The 24761-nt window shown below is 41.9% G+C and overlaps 1 protein-coding gene across 1 annotated transcript in view; it reads left to right on the top strand.

Moving 5' to 3' along the window:
- LOC132869607 (protein mono-ADP-ribosyltransferase PARP12-like) overlaps positions 1-24761 on the top strand; it is a 46366-nt gene that overhangs the window by 3847 nt on the left and 17758 nt on the right. Inside the window, exons 2-10 of the mRNA XM_060902883.1 lie at positions 713-848; positions 2135-2474; positions 4245-4292; positions 13156-13282; positions 16706-16871; positions 18629-18761; positions 20418-20514; positions 22172-22250; positions 22337-22467. Of these exons, the coding sequence (XP_060758866.1) occupies positions 713-848; positions 2135-2474; positions 4245-4292; positions 13156-13282; positions 16706-16871; positions 18629-18761; positions 20418-20514; positions 22172-22250; positions 22337-22467 (1257 nt within the window). The remainder of the gene's footprint in view (positions 1-712; positions 849-2134; positions 2475-4244; positions 4293-13155; positions 13283-16705; positions 16872-18628; positions 18762-20417; positions 20515-22171; positions 22251-22336; positions 22468-24761) is intronic.

Genomic DNA, 24761 nt, shown 5'->3' with positions numbered 1-24761 from the left:
ACCACCACCACCTTTAACTAATCTTTATAAGGGGTTCCAATAATTGTGGAGAGCAGTGTGTGTGTGTACTGTATATCGGCAGCATGGTGGTGTAGTGGTTAGCACTGTCACCTCACAGCAAGGAGGTCCGGGTTCGAGCCCCGTGGCCGGCGAGGGCCTTTCTGTGTGGAGTTTGCATGTTCTCCCCGTGTCTGCGTGGGTTTCCTGCAGGTGCTCCGGTTTCCCCCACAGTCCAAAGACATGCAGGTTAGGCTAATTGTTGGCTCTAAATTGACCGTAGGTGTGAATGTGCGTGTGAATGGTTGGTTGTTTCTGTGTCAGCCCTGCGATAACCTGGTGACTTGTCCAGGGTGTACCCCGCCTCTCGCCCATAGTCAGCTAGGATAGGCTCCAGCTTGCCTGCGACCCTGTAGAACAGGATAAACCGGCTAGAGATAATGGATGGATATCTATAGTGTATGGGTGTGTTGTATAATACAAAGTAGTCCAGCTGTACTCCAGTAATCTGTTGTATTGTAAACAAATCCTGCCGATGACAAAAGCCAAAGCTCTGATTCATTTTTTTATCACTCACACTCACACCCAGCCACCCAGTATTACTACACAGTAGGCTATATAATGTGGTACACTTGGGATCATTTCCCAGTCTGAAGTCCCAGTCTCAATTCCAATATTCATTGCATTCTTTCATTTATATACTTTTCTTCGACAGACAAAGGTGTAACTACAGCCACAGTCTGGAGTCGGAGCACAATTCCAGAGTTTTACGTGAGCACGGCTTACATGATTTGAGCAAAGATCAACTTCGTGTGCTGTTGCTACAGAGTGACAGCTCCCTGTTGCCCAACGTAAGCCAAATACTCTCATGAGTTGAGTCATGTGGTGAAATGCATTTTTAGATCATTTATTTCGCAAGCATACTGTACACGTTGTAGTTTGGCTAACTATTTATTGGGAAGAGATGGTGATGATTCTTCACCTTTATGTTCTTTTCTGGTCTAAATAACACTAATTTTCCACGCAAGCATTAAAATGAGTTTGTGCATCTAATCCTTAGTAAAACAGGTCATTTTAATCGTAAATTGTAACAACAGATTAAGTTTAGTTCTCAATAAATGAAGGGAGACTAAGTTAATATCATCCATTCATTAACAAGTGTAAGTCTAAGGCTACGTTTACATTATGTCGAATCAGCGGATCATCAGATTAACGTTCTTAAAACGATTCGCGTTTACACTAAAACCGTTAGCCGTGCACACAGCAACACCAATACGCGGATACGCTCGGCTCCGCAGGCATCCTGCGCTCCAAATCACTCCGCCCTGAACAGCGAGTGCCCTCTGGAGGGTGTGCACTCCGGCCCTGCGCAGCTCACAGAGCGCGCGAGTGAAGTGAACAAGCCACGATTCGGGACTGAGCCGCTGTGTGTGAGATCCCAGCGCATATCACTTATTACTTGCAAGTGGAAGGATGGCAAGCCTAAAGACAATCATAACTACACAATGGGCAGTATTTGCATCAGTATTTGCAGTATTTTCATACTTTTATACTCTTTAATGAAAGGTGATACAAGGCGGAAGTCTGCGCCGTTTTTCAGCAGTCGCGTCACATGACCAACGCCAGCGAATCAGGAAGGTGGATGTCACAGTGACGTTGTCCAATGAGACGCCAGCTAGAGCTCAGCACAGCGTATTCGCGTATTCTCAATGTTTACACAGCACCGGAGCTGATACGATCTAGATTGAATACGTGGACGCTGGCGGATTCCCGTTTCCCCGCTTTTTCAGGGGGGTTAATGTAAACGGACAGTGCATCCGCGAAGAAAACGAGACAGATACGGTCTAGTGTAAACGTAGCCTAACATGAATGCTAGTAGCTACTAATCATTATGCTGTTTGCATATCGTTAGTTGGTGGTTTACTTTCGAATGGTGGAACATAGTTTGTATGAGACTTGGTGTTGTTGTTTTTTTTCTGCTTATAATGTTGAAGGCCACTAAATCCAGCTCAGGTCATCATGATCATGTGATGTTTTATGTGCCTGTCATAGTGAATCACAACAGGCTTTTCCAGGACAAAATCTCACAGAGCATGATCATTTCTGACTGAAGATTTCCTTTAATGTCTGACCTCAGGTCTGTGTCTCATACAACAAAGGCAGTGGTAAATTTGGGAACTGTCCTGATGAGGAAGCCTGTACTCGTCTCCACGTCTGTGGGAAGTACATCAGAGGACTGTGTGACGGCAGCAGCGACTGCAACAGATGCCATGATTTCTATGAACCTCATCCAATGAAAACACTGCAGGCCAAAGGAGTAGCCAGTCAGCTGATAGGATCTCTTCTGCTGATCTATCGGAATATTCTGACACTAAAGGACCACAGAAATGCTCGGGATAAACCTGGAGCCAGAAGCAAGGAGAACCCTAAATCCAGCAGCAGACCCAAAGTACCCAAGTCCTTACAGAGGAACACAGGTGAAGACTAACATACTGTTCTTATTGTTGATGTGTTGATTTCATATACAATTGCATTATTACAACATTGAATCATTAAAAAAATAATCAGACTTAATTAATCATACAGTGGTGCTTGAAAGTTTGTGAACCCTTTAGAATTTTCTATAATTCTGCATAAATATGACCGAAAACATCATCAGATTTTCACACAAGTCCTAAAAGTAGATAAAGAAAGCCCAGTTAAACAAATGAGACAAAAATATTATACTTGGTCATTTATTTATTGAGGAAAATGATCCAATATTACATATCTGTGAGTGGCAAAAGTATGTGAACCTCTAGGATTAGCAGTTAATTTGAAGGTGAAATTAGAGTCAGGTGTTTTCAATCAATGGGATGACAATCAGGTGTGAGTGGGCACCCTGTTTTATTTAAAGAACAGGGATCTGTCAAAGTCTGATCTTCACAACACATGTTTGGGGAAGTGTATCATGGCACGAACAAAGGAGATTTCTGAGGACCTCAGAAAAAGCATTGTTGATGCTCATCAGGCTGGAAAAGGTTACAAAACCATCTCTAAAGAGTTTAGACTCCATCAATCCACAGTCAGACAGATTGTGTACAAATGGAGGAAATTCAAGACCATTGTTACCCTCCCCAGGAGTGGTTGACCAACAAAGATCACTCCAAGAGCAAGGCGTGTAATAGTCAGCAAGGTCACAAAGGACCCCAGGGTAACTTCTAAGCAACTGAAGGCCTCTCTCACATTGGCTAATGTTAATGTTCATGAGTCCACCATCAGGAGAACACTGAACAACAACGGTGTGCATGGCAGGGTTGCAAGGAGAAAGCCACTGGTCTCCAAAAAGAACATTGCTGCTCATCTGAAGTTTAGTAAAGATCATGTGGACAAGCCAGAAGGCTATTGGAAAAATGTTTTGTGGACGGATGAGACCAAAATAGAACTTTTTGGTTTAAATGAGAAGCGTTATGTTTGGAGAAAGGAAAACACTGCATTCCAGCATAAGAACCTTATCCCATCTGTGAAACATGGTGATGGTAGTATCATGGTTTGAGCCTGTTTTGCTGCATCTGGGCCAGGATGGCTTGTCATCATTGATGGAACAATGAATTCTGAATTATACCAGTGAATTCTAAAGGAAAATGTCAGGACATCTGTCCATGAACTGAATCTCAAGAGAAGGTGGGTCATGCAGCAAGACAACGACCCTAAGCACACAAGTCGTTCTACCAAAGAATGGTTAAAGAAGAATAAAGTTAATGTTTTGGAATGGCCAAGTCAAAGTCCTGACCTTAATCCAATGGAAATGTTGTGGAAGGACCTGAAGCCAGCAGTTGATGTGAGGAAACCCACCAACATCCCAGAGTTGAAGCTGTTCTGTACGGAGGAATGGGCTAAAATTCCTCCAAGCCGGTGTGCAGGACTGATCAACAGTTACCGGAAACATTTAGTTGCAGTTATTGCTGCACAAGGGGGTCACACCAGATACTGAAAGCAAAGGTTCACATACTTTTGCCACTCACAGATATGTAATATTGGATCATTTTCCTCAATAAATAAATGACCAAGTATAATATTTTTGTCTCATTTGTTTAACTGGGTTCTCTTTATCCACTTTTAGGACTTGTGTGAAAATCTGATGTTTTAGATCATATTTATGCAGAAATATAGAAAATTCTAAAGGATTCACAAACTTTCAAGCATCACTGTATGTACACCTATGGTGTGTGTATATCACATCTGCTTTTTCTGTCCATTTGTTCCAGAAAATGTGATTTGCTTCTCGTTTATCAGAGGAACCTGCAAATATGGAGGTACTTATTATTATTATTATTATTATTATTATTAATAAATAGGTCCAGGAAATCCTCACTCTCTAAATATCATACTGCATGTATTGTATTCTTTTAATTCTTCATTCCTGGTCTTTTGTATTATGAACTAAAAAAAAAAAAAGTTTTTGCTAGAAACCTATGTAAGTTGCTTTTTTTTTTTTTTTAAACATATTCTTGGCATTGCACAAAGAATATTTTGTACACAACATGACTGTTTTGCATCGTACAAGTCAGGCAAACTAGTGTTTATAGCATCATTCATTATGTTTACATCCATAAAATATTCCAGTTTTTGCCCTTATTCCGAAAAAGAAAATATTCTATTAATATTCCCACTTGCATGCAGCCATGCATACTCGTTGGTTTGTGTCCAACACACAGAGCTGACTGTGAACAGGTAAGATGCCGTGTGTTGTAAATTGCCATAAAAACCCCAATAGAGGCACATATTCCGAATATGCTGTGTATATGTCCAAAGATGGCTCCAAAAACCTGAATAATGTCGGCATCTAATCGGAAAATGCTCAATTCAGAATAAGGCCAAATTCAGAATATCCAAACAGAATACGCTGTTGATGTGGCCTGGATCAAATTCTGATATTGTCATGTTCTGAATAATGGTGGAATATTAGTGTGCGTGTAAATGTACTGAATGAGTGCTTAGTTAAGCCAAATCAGTAACCTTTGTGACTTTGAACGTTTCATGATGTATGCCTACTGTCATCTCAGTTCTAGCATGTCCAAAATGGCCATTTTCTTGGTTGTTTTCCCCAAACAAATGCTTCATGGGTTGCTGATTATGGTGTGAATTAAATTATACAACCCCAAGTCAGAAAAAGTTGGGACGGTATGGAAAATGTAAATAAAAAAAAAAGAAAGCAGTGATTTCTAAATTGACTTTGACTTATATTTCATTGCAGGCAGTATGAACCCAAGATATTCCATGTTTTGTCTGATCAACTTCATTTCATTTGTTAATATACACTGCTAGGCGGCACGGTGGTGTAGTGGTTAGCACTGTCCCCTCATAGCAAGAAGGTTCTGGGTTCGAGCCCAACGGCCGACGGGGGCCTTTCTGTGTGGAGTTTGCATGTTCTCCCCGTGTCTGTGTGGGTTTCCTCCGGGTGCTCCGGTTTCCCCCACAGTCCAAAGACATGCAGGTTTGGTTAATTGATGGCTCTAAATTGACCGTAGGTGTGAATGTTAGTGTGAATGGTTGTTTGTCTCTATGTATCAGCCCTGCGATGACCTGGTGACTTGTCCAGGTCTCTCGCCCATAGTCAGCTGGGATAGTGTCTAGCTTGCCTGTGACCCTGTACAGGATAAGCGGCTACAGATAATGGATGGATGGATATACACTGCCTGGTCAAAAAAAAAACCAAACCCACCAGTAGAACTCATGGCTATGAGTATAACTCACGGTTATGGGCAGCACAGTGATGTAGTGGTTAGCACTGTCATCTCACAGAAGGAAGGTTCTGGGTTTGAACCTCATGGCCAGCGGGGGCCTTTCTGTGTGAAGTTTGCATGTTCTCCTCATGTCTGCATGGGTTTCTTCCGGGTGTTCCAGTTTCCTCCACAGTTCAAAGACTTGCAGATTAGTTGCACAATCCAGTGTGCCCTTGGTGTTGGTCCCAAGCCTGGATAGATTAGGGAGGGTTGCGTCAGGAAGGGCATTCGGTGTAAAACCTATGCCAGATCACATATGCATAACAGATCCACTGTGCTGACCCCTAACGGGAGCAGCCGAAAGAAGAACTACTCCTGGCTATGTTTAATAGTGAAGTTAAGAGCATTTCCACACACAAAATGTGATGAGAACTCACAGGATTGGGACTAAACAGCTGTGTGTCCATAAGAAAACCACTTGTTAGTGAGGCTTATCAGGAGAAAAGGCTTCAATTTACTAGGAAGCATAAAGATTGGACCCTGGAGCAATGGAAAAAGGTTCTTTGGTTTGATAAGTCCAGATTGACCCTATTCCTGAGTGATGGGCGTGTCAGGGTAAGAAGGGAAGCACAGGAAGTGATGCACCCATCATACATAGTGTCCACTGTAGAAACCTCTGGAGGCAGTGTGATGATCTGAGGTTGCTTCAGTTGGTCACATTGAGGCTCAGCAACGTTATGGGGCAATAAAATGAAGTCAGCTGATGATCTGAATGTACTGGATAACCAGGTTATCACCACATCAATGGATTTTTTTCTTTCCTGATAGCACAGACATAAAATTAAGGCTCAGATTGTGAAAGAGTGGTTCAGGAAGCACGAGGAATCATTTTCACACATGAATTAGCCACCACAGAGTCCCGACCTTAACCCCATTGAGAATCTTTGGGATGCTGGAGAAGACTTTACGCAGAGGTTCAACTCTCCCGTCATCAACACAAGCTTTCTGTGAAAAATTAATACAACGCTGGACTGAAATAAATGTTGTGACATTGCATAAGTTTATTGAAGCAATGCCATGGTGAATGCATGCTGTAATCAAAGCTCAAGGCGGTCCAACTAAATATTAGAGTGCACAACTTTTTTTTTTTTTTGGCAGGGCGGTGTACATTCATTCCTGCGTTTCAGGCCTTCAGCATATTCCAAAAAACTTGTGATATGGCCAATTTACAACTAGTAATGAGGTAAAACAATTAAATAATGATGCAGTTTGAAACAGGTGATGTCAACAGGTGATTGTAACCATGATCTGGCACAAAATCAGTATCCAGGAAAGGCCTAGCGTTTGAGGAGCAAAGATGAGCTGAGGATCTCCAGCTTGTTAACAAATTTGTGAGAAAATTATTGAAATGTTTAAAAACAATGTTCCTCAAAGAAAGATAGGAAGGGATTTGGATATTATCCCCCGCCCAAACGAAGTTTGGCATATACTGTATTGGATGTAATAAATCCCTGTTTTTTTTATTCTAATTAGAATTTTTTAAAAAAAAGGAAAACATTTAGATTGGCGTCTGCACTTGTTGCAGTTATACAGGTTTTTGTTGCGTGGTAGCTTATTGGAGCAGGACGCATATTATATCCAATACAGTATTTCCATGTGTACTGAAACCAATATGGTAGTTACACAAGTAAAACATCTTTAAAGGTCCCATGGCATGGTGGTTTGTTGATGCTTTAAACGGGCTCGTGGAGGTTTCCGGATGTTATATCCGCAGCCTTTCTCGAAATGAACCCTCGGCACGTAGATATAGCGTCCTGGGAGAAAGCCCCATTTCAGCGCTTTTCCCAGTGCGTCGTTTTGCTAATGAGAAGCAGGAGGCGGGGAAGGGTAGAGGGTGGGGGCGGGTCTTATCATTAATATTCATGACATGTAAACGTGTTACCTCTGATTGGCTAACAGCACTGTGACGCTACCTCCAGTGGGTCAGAACAAGCGGATGTGGGTGTCTTACTATGGCGAGAGAGAAGGAACAAACCGCGAAGGGAAAAATACCGCACGCTGACGTCATTAAGGTGCGACGCGAGGAAATAAAATAAATTCAACAAATGTTTGGGTTTTTACTGAACAAACAAATAAAATGAACAAGTGACTTAAAAAAAAGAATGTGGGTGTCTTTGTAAAAACTGTTTTGATTGGCTATTATAACAGAGCATGCTGCATGCTTTTTGGTTTTGTAGCGCAGAGTACCTGGCTAACTGCAGGAAGCGGTTAGCTGCACAGCTAATGTAGCCATTGCAAGGCTAACGTGGCACCGATTTTAAAACACGGCAAAACGACTTAACAGTTATACACTTATTTGTTCGCTGTTTGTGGCTGATGCGGCAGGGATGCTTGGTACGGACCCAGGCTTCAGTGACAGTTGATGTGCAAAACCTGCCCTGTACTGTCCCAAGTTGTGGAAACATTCATCAGGAAAATGCTTCCGACAAACATACACCGTCTTAGGTAGACTCAACGGCGTATTATTGGAGTAAATAAAATTAAGCCACTGCGTCTTCAGGGGCTCTCCCGTCGGCAGTAAAAACAGACTCTTTTCTGTGTTGTCACATCCATGTACAGCGCAATTTCCATGTTTGGTGGTAACTTTTGAGCTGGGCGGGCAATCCATACAGTGGGTGGGAATCCAGAGGGGGGGGCGTGGGGATCATCTCCCTTGCTGACGTCGGCAAGGGAAGAGCTTCTCAACGCGCCGTTTTGACGCGCCATTCTCAAATATTGGGCATAGTTTGGTTTACACATTATGAAATTTCTAGCCACTGGGGTGACTTAAGAAGGTCAGAGGAACTCATTTTAACGTTAAAAAACCTCAGAAAGTGAAAATTTCATGCCATGGGACCTTTAATGCTTAACAGAAATGAACCAATTTCCTTGCATTGGAATGAATTTATGAACTCCGGCTATGACTGAATTAACACTAATTTGAAAATGTAAGCATAACTGTTTGCATGATGACGAGTTTTACCATATAATGGAGTGGTTTCTCGGCTGGATAAAGCCAATGGATAGAAACTCCCAACAAACCTACTGGCAGGGCAGAGGATATAGATGACTCTGTCTTCTTGTTTCACTCTCTGTGGTGCATAATATTATTCAAGTAATCTGGAGGAATTTCAGTACATAAAGCACAAGGGTGCAAACCTAATCTGAACACTTGTGATCTTCGATCCCTCAGACGGCACTGCACATCTGATCCCTCTGATCCCTCAAACAGCACATCATTCATCCATAGCAGTGGAAATGTGTATTGTGGTCAGACAAATCAGTATTACAGGTCTTTTTTGTAAGAAATGGATGCCATGTGCTCCAGACCAAAAATGTAAAGGACCATCAAGACTGTTACCAGCAACAAGTCCAAAAGCCAGGGTCTGTCATAGAATGGGGTTGCGTCAGTGCCCTTGGTTAAGGTAACTTACACATCTGCAATGGAGCATTAATGCAAAAAAGTACACTGGGATTTTGGAGCAAAATATTCTACCTTCAAGACATCTTTTCCAGGGAGATATCAACAAGATAATGCAAAACTACCGGTACATTCTGCTCACATTACAAAGGCATGGCTGTGGAAGAAGAGGGTGCCTGCCCCCTCTGTCCTCAATAGAAAATCTCATCTCATCTCTCATTATCTGTAGCCGCTTTATCCTGTTCTACAGGGTCGCAGGCAAGCTGGAGCCTAACCCAGCTGACTACGGGCGAAAGGCGGGGTACACCCTGGACAAGTCGCCAGGTCATCACAGGGCTGACACATAGACACAGACAACCATTCACACTCACATTCACACCTACGGTCAATTTAGAGCAGGGGTCGGCAACCTATGGCACGCGTGCCACTGCTGGCACGCGGCGGCATAATCACTGGCACGCACAACACTGGACCAGTATCAGCAAAAAAAAAAATCTCTGAGTGACAGCATGATCTTCCAACCGCATTCACTCCACAGCGCTCTCCACCCAGCTCCCGCCTACTTTCCCAGAGACCCATGTGTACAATTAGCCTAGCGTGCATCAAAATCAAAGTTACCTGATAGCGTTACAAGTGCAGAGATGACAGAGCCTCCGGCTAAAAAAACTAAAGCTAGGGCATTTCAGCCCTCCTGGACGGAAGAATATGGTTTTGTTTTCGTCAAAGATCGTGCTGTATGTACCTTGTGCTGTGAAAACGTTGTGTGCCGAACTTCCAGCGTTAAGCGGCATTTCGAGACAAACCATGAGAAGACATATAAAGACCCTGCCAATAGAGCCGAATCAATCAAACGTGCACCAGAGAAGTTCGGCTGTCTCAAGAACATTGCATTGGCCCTCTTGTCAGTGTTCGGCTCAACATACCTGTGTGAGCAGGTATTTTCGCACATGAAAAGCGTGCTCAGCCCCACCCGCAGCCGTTTGATGACGGACCATTCTGAGGCATGTTTACAATTAAAAGTGACAAACTACGAACCCCAGATAAAAAAGCTCAGCCAAGAAAAGCAAGGACAGGGATCACACTGACTGGTAGGCAAGATATATTAATTAATTAATTGATATGATTCATTTTAGCCTCAGCCCACACCGATTAGTTAAATACGTTGCTGTTTGCTTATATAAAATGTTGTGGCCATTTCGTTTGTGATGCATTTTTATGCGTCACTGGCCTTTGTTAAAATGAGTTATGAGAGGTTTCTTTAATTGTTGAGTCATAAGATGTTTATAAGATGTTTATAAGGTGTTTATAAGAAGAAGAATTTTATAAGAAGATTAATACAGTAAGATTCTATGTATAATCACACACACACACACACACACTCACACACACACACACACGGGTGCATGAGGGTCCTCCTCAGCATCACAGAGGAGAAAACAGAGACAGAGAAGTTGAAACATTCAGAGAAAAAAAAATACAAAATACAAATCCAACTATCAGTTCTATTTTGGGTTATACAATCATCTGGTTATCATAGTCTTTGGTAGATGTATTTTTTGCTGTTAACTTTTTTTTTGTTGTCGTTGTTGTTGTTTTTTTACTTTGATTTTGGAGCAGATTATAGGCCTACAAGCAAAATGTGAAATTGTGTCTGAGCACAACAATCTATTTATCTGTAAGGAATACTCATATGCATGCCTATGTATAATAAAATTCCAAAATTCCATTTGTTGGAAATTTTCCTGTAGTTTGTGTCATTTTACCATTATTGTTGATAGTGGCACACTCATTGACTAGAAAATTTGAAACTGGCACTCGATGTCTCAAAGGTTGCCGACCCCTGATTTAGAGTCACCAGTTAACCTAACCTGCATGTCTTTGGACTGTGGGGGAAACCGGAGCACCCGGAGGAAACCCACGCGGACACGGGGAGAACATGCAAACTCCGCACAGAAAGGCCCTCGCCGGCCACGGGGCTCGAACCCGGACCTTCTTGCTGTGAGGCGACAGCGCTAACCACTACACCACCATGCCGCCCCTCAATAGAAAATGTGTGGTGAATTTTGAAATGAAAAATATGACAATGACAACCCCATACTGCTGCACACCTTAAGACCTTTTTGCAGGAAGAATGGGACAAAATAACACCTGAAACACTTCATCACTTGGTGTCTTCAGTTCCTAGACATCTCTTAAGTGTTGTGAGAAGGAATGGCAACATTTTAAAGTAGTAAATGCTTTACTGTCCCAACTTTTTTTGAAATGTGTCACAAGAATCAAAATTGAAATGTGTTTATTTTGAAAAAAAAAAAACAACAACAGTAAAATTCATGAGGTAAAACGTCAAATAATGTGCTGTTGTATTGTTTTCAGTGCAATACAGGTCAAAGATTATTTACAAATCATTGTTCTCAGTTTTAATTTCAATTTCAACATACCGTCCCAACTTTTCCTAATTTGGAGTTGTAGAACAGAGGGGTCATGGGGAGTTGGTGGATGATGTTCCATATGAACAGACACACTACAACCAGCTAAAATCACACCCAAATACAACACTGTTGTGTACTGATTTTCTCAGAAATTAACATGTATTGCTTCAACCAGCATCTTTCATTTCTGATGCTGATATCAGCAAACCAGAAAGCAGGAAAACCTCCACAGGCAAACACAGGAGATCAGGTTTCTTTTGCATCAAGCGGACAGCAGCAGCTGTGTGTACTTTTAATTGACTTTATATCATTTAATTAATATTTAGATTTAATGATCAACATTCTAACCAATGAACTGAAAGTCCTTAAAAATTCATCTTTTCTTCATTTGAAGAGGATACAGAACTGTCACAGAATGCATGAAAAATTCGGTCTCATTTTATCTCTCGTCTACTGTGTTTTATGATGTGGGACATTGCGTAAAACCTAACAAACATCACATCCATGATGTCACATGATTTTACTTACACCCAGCATGTTACAATGAAAAATAATCATCAAAAACTAAACACTGTATTACCTAAAATTCACAAAAATTGCAAACTAAAGCCATAAATTTGAGATGTACAGAAGATATTTATATTTTACGGAAGCCGAGAGAGGCCCTTCATATAATCCTTTTTTTTTTTTTATTCACCTTGTTATCCCGAGATAACGACATAATTAATTCAGGATCTTGAGAAAACAACACAACTAATTCGAGATCTCGAGAAAACAAAACCGTTATTTCGAGATCTCAAGAAAACAAAACAATTATTTCATGATCTCGAGTAAACAGCTGAGAAATGGTTCATTCAGGTCCGCCAAGAGACTTGTGATATGCTGACTTTGGGGCTATTTCTCATTCTGTATAGACGCAACTTTGGTCATTAGAATGTCTGGAATAATCGATCACCTAATAAGGCAATATTTTGATCAGGGGTTGACACAGGGAGAGATTGCATTAAGTCTTTTAGTAAGGGATAATTTCAAAATTAGTCCGCGGCACCTCCGCAGAAGACTGGCCCTCTCTCTCAAGGCATCGTAAAAAGCCATTTCTGCTCTGTTACATGTCCGCCAATTTCTAAGTCTTCGTTGTCTGACCCACAGGGGGCGCAGCTCTGCTAGAAATCTCAGCTGTTTTCTCGAGATTATGAAATAATTGTTTTGTTTTTTCGAGATTACGGAATAATTGTCTTGTTTTCTCGAGATCACGGAATAATTGTTTTGTTTTCTCGAGATCTCGAATTAGTTGTGTTGTTTTCTCGACATCCTGAATTAATTATGTCGTTATCTCGGGATAACAAGGTGAATAAAAAAAGATTATATGAAGGGCCTCTCGCAGCTTCCGTAATATTTGCATTACAATCATGTACACATTATTTTGGACTAAGGCTTTAACAGATAACATTAGGAAAGGTTTACAATTTAGACCTTCCAGTACTGAGTAGTTTATTGACTAACTGGAGACCTATTTTCATGGAAAAGAATCTTGACTCCAATTTGATACTTGTGTTAATTGCAGATAAATGCTGGAGAGTCCATTTTAGCCTTCCATATAAGTGGGAGGTGGAGGTGGATGACGTTTGGATCGACTTACCTGACAACGGAGTGATAGAAAGAGATTACTGCAATCCGACCAAGAGCCACAGGTGTGAAAGTCATAAAATGCCTGCCTTAGTTAAACTGTTTGGTCATAAAGACCAAGGAGCTATTAAAACATATCTGGGACAAATTTCTGGAACATATTTTTATCATAGTTTGGATATTTTAAAAAATCCTAAACTTTAAACATACCGTGACCCCTCACCGAATCCAGGGACACATGTCGGCCGAAATGAATCCGAGATAATCGCAAAAGAAGCATTTTTTTTCGAAATTTGTGATTTTTGTTTTTTTCCATCATGTGCAAGTTGAGATCTTGAAGAATGCAATCAGTATTTCAGATAATAGATTGTTTTGTTGGAAAAGCATACAGTTTTTGTTGCAAATTGTCTTGTTTTTGTCAGGACTGTAGCCTGCTGGGGGGTGTGGGTAAATTACCATATGGGCCATTCACATGATGATTTAAGTCTTTTGTTGTTTTTTTTCGCGAATCAGCTGTATGATGCGAGTTGAGCGCATGGCTACTTAACTGCATACAGGCGTGTGATTTCACTATGGAATGAGGAAGCTAAACAGAGCGCAGAGGAGCTGAAACACCGCGAAGCAAACAGACGCACGGTATTTACATCGGAGATCACCATTTCTAGCAAAAAAAACCCGCAACCTCGTTTTCCAGATTGAATGGAATACTTGAATGATCGGATGATACACGGACCGTTCTAGGATTACATTCCATCGGAGGCACTGGTGTGTGCAAGGTGCCGTTTCTCTTTCTGATGGGTTAAGTTTATTAATCTAAGGCTGTGTGGTTATTTTTGCATGTAACGGAGAGTGTTGTGGTTTGGTTAAGCCTAGGTCACAACCGGACGTACGATTTTTTGGCCGTGTGATTTTTGGTGTTTCCCAAATCGCTGCGTTTTTTTTTTTTTGTTCACGGAGAAAGATGCGCGTTGGCCGTAAGTTTGTCTTGCAACCTGAAAAAAACGTAAGCGCCCGTAGAGTTTGTTTGACATGACAAAGAACCTCTGCGGCCGGTCTGCGGCTCGAAAATCAGCACATCACGCGCGCTCTCGTGCGTTTCATGCGCGCCCTCCGTGCGTTTCTTGCGTTTTTTGCATGTAGACCGGCCATAGGAGCACGTACTGTACGGCCGGTTGTGACCGAGGCTTTACATGAAACTAGTGTTGTGTTAGTTGTGCCATCATTGTGCTATCTTTCTTTCGGTGTGAGTAATTTTTCAACCACAAAATGTTAAAGTATACTTTAGGACTTATTTTTGTACTTCATAATTGTGTTGGGCATACTTTGCATGGAAGGAAAATTGACGTGGTGATCTTTGTTTACATGAAAGTAGTATCGTGCTAGCTCGTAGGGGGTAGGGCTTTTCTTAATGTCATGCAGATGAGCAGCATTATGTGCCCGCCCTGCACCCAGAGTAGCTGAGATGGAAAACTTTGAGGGCGATTTTCTCCCTTGTCTGTTTTAAGAAGTATACACTTTCAAAAGGCCACACATTCTTCAAATATTGTCAGATCTCCACATGGAAGGCATCATTGGAAAGCTTAGAAACTGTACTTTCTGAATCTGTCAATAACTCAAAATGCCCCCGGGGCGACATGTGTCCCTGGATTCTGTTTTCTGACACAGCACCTTTTAAATCCATTATTTAAAAAAAAAATGGAAATAATACAGCACAAAGGCGACTCTGACTAGAAGACGAAAAAAAAATCACTGACTGGGTAAAGAGGGCGTAATTGAGAGGGCACAACCAAGAGCACAAGGGTAATGCCGAAGGGATATTATGTCATGGCGATTTCCATCCATCCATCCATCCATCCATCCATCCATCCGTCCCGGAAAGGGTGCTCACCTTCTGAAATCAACTCCTCTCCCAATTTTTGGAGGAATTTCACAAAACCTGGCGGGATTCTTTGTTATATGTCAGTAATACGCATATTGTAATTTCGTTCAATTCAGTCGTATTTTACCAGAGTTATGGCCCTTGATTAACACAATTATAATTTTCCAATTTCATGAGAGTGTGTTTTCCTTCTGAAATCAACTCCTCTCACAATTTTTGAACTAATTTCTCAAAGCTTGGCAAAAGGCCTTGTTATATGACACTTTGACCGTTGATTATTAACAAACTTGTACTTTGGCAGTTTCATCAAGGTGTGCTTGCTTTCTGAAATCAACTTCCCTCACAATTTTTGGAGGAATTTCATGTAATTTGGCAAAAAGTTTTTATCCCCCGCTGGCCGAAAGGCCTGAAGGGGGATTATGTCGTGGCGATGTCCATCTGTCCATCCCGGGAAGGGTGCTCACCTTCTGAAATCAGCTCCTCTCACAATTTTTGGAGGAATTTCACAAAACTTGACAGGATTCTGTTATATGTTGGCAATACGCATATTGCAATTTTGTTCAATTCAGTTGCATTTTACCACAGTTATGGCAGAGTTGCCAGCGGGGGAGATTGTGCTCTCAGAGCACTCTTGTCATATGAAACTGTTGTGAATACTTTCTATAAAATGTGTTAGTAAATAATCCCATGTTATTTTTTTTAAAACAAATTAAAAATGAGCGCTGGATAAAAACCGATATCTATCTATCTATCTATCTATCTATCTATCTATCTATCTATCTATCTATCTATCTATCTATCTATCTATCTATCTATCTATCTATCTATCTATCTCTCTCTCTCTCTCTCTCTCTCTCTCTCTCTCTCTCTCTCTCTCTCTCTCTCAAACCCATCTATCTCATGGGGACACCATGGCCTAATGGTTAGAGAAACAGCTTTGGGACCAGGAGGTCACCAGTTTGATTCCCTGCAGGAATCAGATTCGATTCACCAGCAGGAATGGTTGAAGTGCCCTTGAGCAAGGCACCTGACCCCCAACTGCTCCGGGTACATCGTACGTCACTCTGGATAATAAGAGCGTCTGCTAAATGCCTGTAATGTAATGTCACGTAAATAAAGACACAAATTTCGTAAGTCTTTGAGATTTGTTGCTTTGCACTTACGGTCGGGTTCCATGTGGTGTACACATTCACCGTTCATTGTACGTACATATGGGACTCTGCTAATAATGCTTGGTAAAGTCAGATAAGGGAAGACTGGGTGTTCGCAATGTTTGTGTGAACTGAGAGTCCTTTGATATACAGGCTTTTATATACAGTGGTAATGAGGCTGTGATTCAGAACAGGTAGGAGTGATTATTAGTACTCCGGAGACTAAGTATGGTTGTTTTAGTCTGTGGTGGCCATGTTTCAAGGTTGCTGCGAACTTTGGGAAACGGAGTCTTAAGCGTGAACAGGTGCAGACATGACAATGCATTTACATAATACTGACTAAAGAAAGTTCAGCATTTATTCATCTTTCTAGTCACATTTAAGGTTGTTTACTTTACAAACAAAATGTACTGAGGCTATAGAAATTCTCTCTTTTCTTTGTCTGTCTTTCCTGGTAGTGTGGGCAGTGAGCCTGTGTGTTTTGACTCAATGATGCACGGAGTTCACAGGGTGCGGCGTCTCTCTACAGTGTCTTCAGTGACTGAACCCACCTTCAGCCACACTACGAAGTGGATCTGGTACTGGGAGGATGAGTATAAGAACTGGATCCAGTATGGATCAATTGTAAGTTAAAAGCTTATTTGTTTTTCTGTACCACTTTCTTTATAGCGGTTATAAAACTATTAGGGCTGTCGAAGTTAACGCAATCTCAATTTATCGCGATTAAAAAAAATAGTGCCGTTAACGCAAATTCTAATTTGGCCCTGCGAGTCACCCGCAGTTCCTGTTGAGGCTTGTCGCGCGCTGCTTCAATAAGAGTAAGTGTGAGTGATGGAGAAAGGTCTGTTAAACGGGAAGTTTCATTTCAAAAGTAGAGTGTGATTGAGCATAGACATATAAACATAGACGCCGCCTTCTGCGTAGAATCATACGTCATCCTCGCCGCCATATTGGATGTGGCAAAGTGGAGATTCTTCAACCGTATAGCGTCTAGACAGTAGCAGAGAATAAAGATGCCTCATTCATGTGCTGCGTTTAACTGTACCAACAGGTTTACCGTCCAAACGAGATCACATGGGATTACCTTTCACAGGTGAGACTGGAAAAATACTTTTCATTGTATTTGGTCATTATAACGTAATTTTACGAACAGATTTTCCTGACTTTGTGGCTAATATGAAGTCTCGCGCATAATAGCCGCTCGGTGAAACCTGTCTCCAAACAACGAAGCATTTCCTTCGTAACTACGCTGATAACAGTTTGTGTTTTTGTCAAACATTGGAGCTTTGTATTCATTCTGAAGGTTTATTGTTATTAATATTGAATAAAAAGTAACTGGGATACATCATTGTTAATTATCATTCAAATTTTAGGTAAATTATTTTAATTTGCATCTTATACGGATTTTATAAGGGAAATACGGATTTTGGAGGTTGGTTATACAGGTTTGATTGACCAAAGGTTGACGTGTATGTTTATAACCATCACATTAAAAGTTATATGTGTTGTTTTGATGCCTGTTTGTTTCCCAAATATATACGCGTGTGTTAATGGGTGAATAAAACGCATCGAGTTAAATATTATTGTAGAAAGGGGCTTTATGAAGTTCAGTCCATTTACTTGCATTGGTTTACGGGGAAGATTTGCCACATCCAATATGGCGGACACTCTGACGTATCCCAGCAACGGGGCCACCAGCTCAATGCGGCGTCTATGTTTATATGTCTATGGTGATTGAGTTGGTTTTGGTATGCACTTATACTTTTGCAAAGTGAGATGTCAGTATGCTGTAGCACTGTGATAGGACACTAAATGTCTTTATTGAAGTCCAACTGCAATTTATTTTTGTTTGCACAGTACTGTAAAGTCCTATAGGCTGTGACTGAATACAACTCCAGCACAACTGAAGTTTTATTTCATTTTTATTTTCTTTTGTCACACATGTCTGAACTGAGACACAGTAGTATGTGACTACATGTTTTATATTTGAGACTACAGCTCCCTAATCCATCACAAAATCCAATTTTGTGTTTTGTATGTTCAGTACTGCCTAGTGTGTGAGTGAATAAACTCCCTTACCATTTTCTCTTGTCCCAGCAGTTTTTAACAAGTACTTTTAGCATAAAATGTGTTCACCATTTTAATTGTAACATTTCACTTTAAAAGCCTTATTCATTTACATAGATTTTAAAAAATGCGATTAATCGCGATTAACTATATGAAATTCTGAGATTAATCGCGATTAATTTTTTTAATTGTTTGACAGCCCTAAAAACTATTTACATTTTTTACTTACTGTATAGATGACTGGGCAACATTCTATGCCTTGGAGTTTTTTCTGCTTTAGATTAACATTTCATTTTTTTCTTCTGAAATTACAGAAGGAGATGCATCGAATGTCCTCCATCACCAGTGATGAAGTGGAGGAAAAATACCTCCGTTTCCTGGAGGACAACACCCATGATGTGTTTAAATTTACTGCTGGTAAAGAGTTTTATGAGCTGAATTTTAGAGGTATGGTCATGCAATACATTTTATTAAAATGCAAGATTCGAATATATATGGGTCTGTCTCAGAAACTGGGTACTGTGGGGGTACCCCACTAAATGTACTCAGTCAATAAACTATACGGTTTTGAATGGTGATGTTGGTTTTAATTTGAAATAAAATGATGAAAGAAATAATACAGATAAAACTAAATCTTTGATGTGAATACTCTATTCAGAATTTGGCAAAAATTCTGCAAATTTGTGGAAAAATGGCGGCTTGATCTGGGACATGATAAATGGTTGACTACATCGCGTTCCCTTAAAAAAGTTGTAGTCCACTAAAAAGTCTACATGTATCACTAATTGTATTTTAAGTTGTAACTTTATCCACCTAAGGATTGTTGCGCTCACAGAATAATCATAACCGTAATAAAACATCATGCAAAATAGTTGATCACCGTTCTAACTCCATTTCCCGCAGACCCAAAACCAATACGATCGTGTGTTTTGATCTAAACAGAAAGCCTCAGGGTCAAGGTCACTACCTCACCAAAAGTAGGAACTTAAAATCACTACGCCATATAAAAATGTACTTATAAGTCTACGATTTTGATTTTTAAAATGAAAGCTGAAAGTTAGGTATAGAATATGTTTCTTACAGAATATGTTACGATGGTAGCTGGTCTTGTATGAATTTCTGAGCTATAAAATGAGGTTCTGGTCTATTTTTTACCGTAGCGTATTATTTGTGTGCGGGGAAGGACACACAGTAACAATTTGCATGTATAGAATGGAATTTTCCTCTCCAGCAGTTAGAAGTTGATCGTGCTTCCATTTGCGGTCTTTCTGTTACGCGGGTGATCTGTTCGGACGTTATCACTGAAAAGGTGAGTTTTGACAGTTTTATTTTGTTTTAGTCTTGCAGTATAAGGCAATAGAATGTTTCTTTTTCATCTTACTTTCATATTTCGTAGTGTTTGCGTATTTTTGGCCAATATTTTGCAACCATGGTCAATTTAGATCGAACTTTTGATAGAATCTACGGCCAGTCATTTTGCCCCGCCCCTGCCTCACGCTCCATCCAGTGCGGTAGTGATGTCCCGTTGCTCGTGCGCCGCAGCAGAGACCCGCGCGACCTTCAGCCGGTACAGTCGCTGTTCTTTTACCACCGCCGTTATTCTCATCTTTCCAGTGTGTTCTTGATTTTTCCATTGTGTCCTATTTCACCATATCAAATACCCAAAATGTATCATATTATTCATATTTAAGTGAATAATCAATTCAGTCATCATAATTTGGCATTTTTAACCCAAATAACCAAAAAGAGGACATTTATTCAATATTTTCACTCATTTGTGAAGGAGGGGCTTTAATTCTTCATGATGGAGTTATTTTATATGTAAATCAATTTTACAAAAGCATTTGAACTGTAATCAGAAAAATTTTCCACAGTGGAGGCCAGATAAAGGAAGATGCTATCTTTTTTTCTTATTAAACATGACAAAAGAAACATTGAGTGTTCGGTAAATGCAAAAAAATAGTAAAATTAGAAAATTTATTTTTTGACCATAATGTCCCAAATGAGAGACCAGTTTCTGAGACGGACCCATATACTGTGTATGTGGATATACTGTATAATATACTGTATATGTGGGGGCTTTTTGTTTTTTTTTTAATAAAGATATGAAGCAGAGGAATGAAGTGAGTAACACAGAGAGAGAAGTTAGACGGCGGCCGTTCTTTGTTTCTCCTTATGATATCCGGACTGCTAGAACCAGGTAAGAAATTTGACAAAAAACGATTCACATAATACCATGCACATACAGTATAGCACACGTATAAATACTTCTGTTTATAATTAAGGAAACGTAAAACAGTTCAACCTTTCATGTTTTTCTATTGAGGTATTTCACTCACGTGACCAAGTCATGTGATGCTGCCATTTTGGACGGCACGGCTCGAATCAGTTTGAATGCGAGGAAGGCGACAAACGAAAAACATAAAAGAAAAAGGAGCGAGATGCAGAAAACACCTTCACTATCCAGTGATGTAGGGCATTTACAGGGTGAGCAGAGGGAGAGGTATTTGCAAAAATTGAGGTTAGCAGGCTTAGAGAACGATGTTTACCTGCTTCCACCAGGATTGTTCACTGACGTACGGAAGTACACGAAGCCCTCGTCTTTACCTGACTTCGGCCCACAGGATCTGTATACCTATGTCGTTAAAAACCCATCGCCATACACAGGTATTGATCTGAAAGCGTATAAGAGTTTGGATGCCTACAAATATTTTGTGTCAGGCTGGGTAACATGCCTACATCAGCGGGTCGTCCCTGGAGCCGGTGGTCGCCATCTGATTACAGCTAAGGTTTGTTCACATTTTCATTTACTTTCGGTCCTCAGGATAAACAAAATGTTATTAAATGTCATTGAAATAACTTCTTAGTCTGTTGAGACATGGCCCGTTATAAATTTGCTGTTACCAGGCAATGACCAAGAACTGTATTATTAGGGTCGGTGTCTGTGTTGTAGCAGTGTACTAGCAGCTAGCTGTTAGCAGTAGCTAATGTCAACAACATCGTAGCTGGTATGTTACTGTAGCAATATTTACGTTCAGTCATTTGGATGACTGTTAAAACCTTTCAGTCTCAAGTTTTTCCTTTACTGGATTTACTAGTTTATTGAGCTAGCGCGCTCGGCCAAACCGGGAGCCATCGCACGCTCTCCGGCCAAGCCGGGAGCCATCGCGCGCTCTCCGGCCAGGCCGGGAGCCATCGCGCGCTCTCCGGCCAAGCCGGGAGCCATCGCGCGCTCTCCGGCCGGGCCGGGAGCCATCGCGCGCTCTCCGGCCAAGCCGGGAGCCATCGCGCGCTCTCCGGCCAAGCCGGGAGCCATCGCGCGCTCTCCGGCCAAGCCGGGAGCCATCGCGCGCTCTCCGGCCGGGCCGGGAGCCATCGCGCGCTCTCCGGCCGGGCCGGGAGCCATCGCGCGCTCTCCGGCCGGGCCGGGAGCCATCGCGCGCTCTCCGGCCGGGCCGGGAGCCATCGCGCGCTCTCCGGCCGGGCCGGGAGCCATCGCGCGCTCTCCGGCCGGGCCGGGAGCCATCGCGCGCTCTCCGGCCGGGCCGGGAGCCATCGCGCGCTCTCCGGCCGGGCCGGGAGCCATCGCGCGCTAGCTCAGTAAACTAGTAAATCCAGTAAAGGAAAAACTTGAGACTGAAAGGTTTTAACAGTCATCCAAATGACTGAACGTAAATATTGCTACAGTAACATACTAGCTACTGTTGTTGACATTAGCTAGCTTGCCGTCCAAAATGGTGGACACCGGGGCGTCACGTGACCCTGTGACGTCAGGTGAAATACCTCAATAGTCAATGGCTGCACAAAACCTTTTCACATATTCCAATAGGTGATGCCTCTTTTATTCTTTTTAACAGAAGAGGTCCAACCTCCAGCTCTCATAAAGGTGTCCCAGGTTTTTGGGATAAATCTGCAATTCCTGAATCTGGATTTCAGGTACAATCTCATGTCCTGTTAATGTTTTAAAATATTCGTTTCTTCAGCCTGTATTTGATCTATTTCTTCGCCTCATTTAATTACAGCGCGTCTTAATTAACGCATCTCACAAGGACCATGTCAAGGTACAAGAACTTTTCAACAAAACTATGAAGGACTTTAGCATCCTGACCATCGAACGAGTCCAGAACAAGGAATTATGGGAGGATTTTCAGACGTGAGTAAGAATTCAGGTTGTCGTTAATTTCCGGTTCATTCCACTTCATTAGTCCTTTAGTTCAGGGAGGCAAATAAATACTGCAGAACATTGTACAAAATATCTCAGCCTGAAAATGATTTTATTATAGAGTAAACACTTATTATAAATATCTATATTTATAGGGTACCTTTCATACAAAAAGCAGTTCAAAGTGCTTTAAAAAATGGCAACCGTATAAAATAGTAAAAGTGTACAATTATAAATGGCAAAGGGTATAGCATTTATTACAAGAAAAGCTTAAATAGAACACTATATCATTAAAAGATACATGACTGATAAATAATTAAAAATGTGAAAATACAGAAGGGGAGAAGGAGGGGCTTATGGGCTAGAATTCAAAAACAAAAACCTAAAAGATTAATGCCCTCACTTCCTTAAATGGGTTGCGTCCTAAATGAGCACACACCCCCTTGGTGTGAACCACAACATCCTTGCTTCCTTAAATGGGCTGCGTCCTAAATGAGCACACACCCCTTGGTGTGAACCGTAACGCCCTCGCTTCCTTAAATGGGCTGCGTCCTAAATGAGCACACACCCCTTGGTGTGAACCGTAACGCCCTCGCTTCCTTAAATGGGCTGCGTCCTAAATGAGCACCCCCCCACCCCACCCCCGGTGTGAACCGTAACGCCCTCGCGTCCTTAAATGGGCTGTGTCCTAAATGAACACACGCCCGCTTGGTGTGAACCGTAACACCCTCGCTTCCTTAAATGGGCTGCGTCCTAAATGAGCACCCCCCCACCCCACCCCCGGTGTGAACCGTAACGCCCTCGCGTCCTTAAATGGGCTGTCCTAAATGAACACATGCCCGCTTGGTGTGAACCGTAACGCCCTCGCTTCCTTAAATGGGCTGTACCCTAAATGAGCACACACACCCCTTGGTGTGAACCATAATGCCCTTGCTTCCTTGAATGGGCTGCATCCTAAATGAGCACACACCCCTTGGCTTGAACCATAACGCCCTCGCTTCCTTAAATGGGCTGCATCCTAAATGAGCACACCCCCCTTGGTGTGAACCATAACGCCCTCGCTTCCTTGAATGGGCTGCATCCTAAATGAGCACACACCCCTTGGTATGAACCATAACGCCCTCGCTTCCTTGAATGGGCTGCATCCTAAATGAGCACACACCCCTTGGCTTGAACCATAACGCCCTCGCTTCCTTAAATGGGCTGCATCCTAAATGAGCACACCCCCCTTGGTGTGAACCATAACGCCCTCGCTTCCTTAAATGGGCTGCATCCAAAATGAGCACACCCCCCTTGGTATGAACCATAACGCCCTCGCTTCCTTGAATGGGCTGCATCCTAAATGAGCACACACACCCTTGGCGTGAACCATAACGCCCTCGCTTCCTTAAATGGGCTGCGTCCTAAATGAGCACACACCCGCTTGGTGTGAACTGTAACGCCCTCGCTTCCTTAAATGGGCTGCGTCCTAAATAAGCACACGCCCGCTTGATGTGAACTATAACACCCTTGTGTCTTTCAGTGGGCTGCGTCCTAAATGAGCACACACCCCTGACATGAACCTTAACACCTTTTAGGTGAAAAGTAAAGAAATGGTTGTACATTTGATACATCACTGTGACATAATTGACAAAATTATATAGTCTGCTTCATTTTTCACTGGAAGTTAAAAATCTTGTGGTGCTTTACATTGTTAGTACATCTGCATGGGGTCAATTGCACGAAAAATCGTACAATTGACCTCATGTATGCCAATGTGAGGGAAGCTTACAAGGACGTTCCACTGCCTCCGCTGGGTAAATCAGACCATAACTTGTTTTTTCTGCAGCCACAGTACATTCCATGTGTGCGCAGACAGCCAATCACCACATGTTCATTCAGGGTATGGTCCCCTGAGGTAGAGGATGCTCTGAAGGACTGTTTTGAGTGCACTGACTAGAGGGTGCTGCAGGAATCACATGGGGAGGATATTGAGGGGGCTACTTACTGCATAACTGATTATCTGAACTTTTGTATGGACATTGTTGTTCCCATCAGAACTGTACGCTGCTTTCCCAACAATAAGCCTTGGATAACCAGTGACCTCAAGGACCTCCTTAATAATAAGAAGAGGGCGTTCAAGGATTGTGACCAGATAGAGCTGAGGTGCATGCAAAGGGAGCTCAAGGTCAGGCTGAGAGAGGCAAAGGAGAAATATAGCAGAAAGGTGGAGGAAAAGTTGCAGAATAACAGCATGAGGGAGGTTTGGAATGGGTTGAGAGCCATCACAGGCTGCAAAAAGACCA

This window comes from Neoarius graeffei, chromosome 21 (assembly GCF_027579695.1).
Source record: "Neoarius graeffei isolate fNeoGra1 chromosome 21, fNeoGra1.pri, whole genome shotgun sequence".
Classification (NCBI taxonomy): Eukaryota; Metazoa; Chordata; class Actinopteri; order Siluriformes; family Ariidae; genus Neoarius; species Neoarius graeffei.
This window is presented reverse-complemented; position numbering and strand designations above follow the sequence as displayed.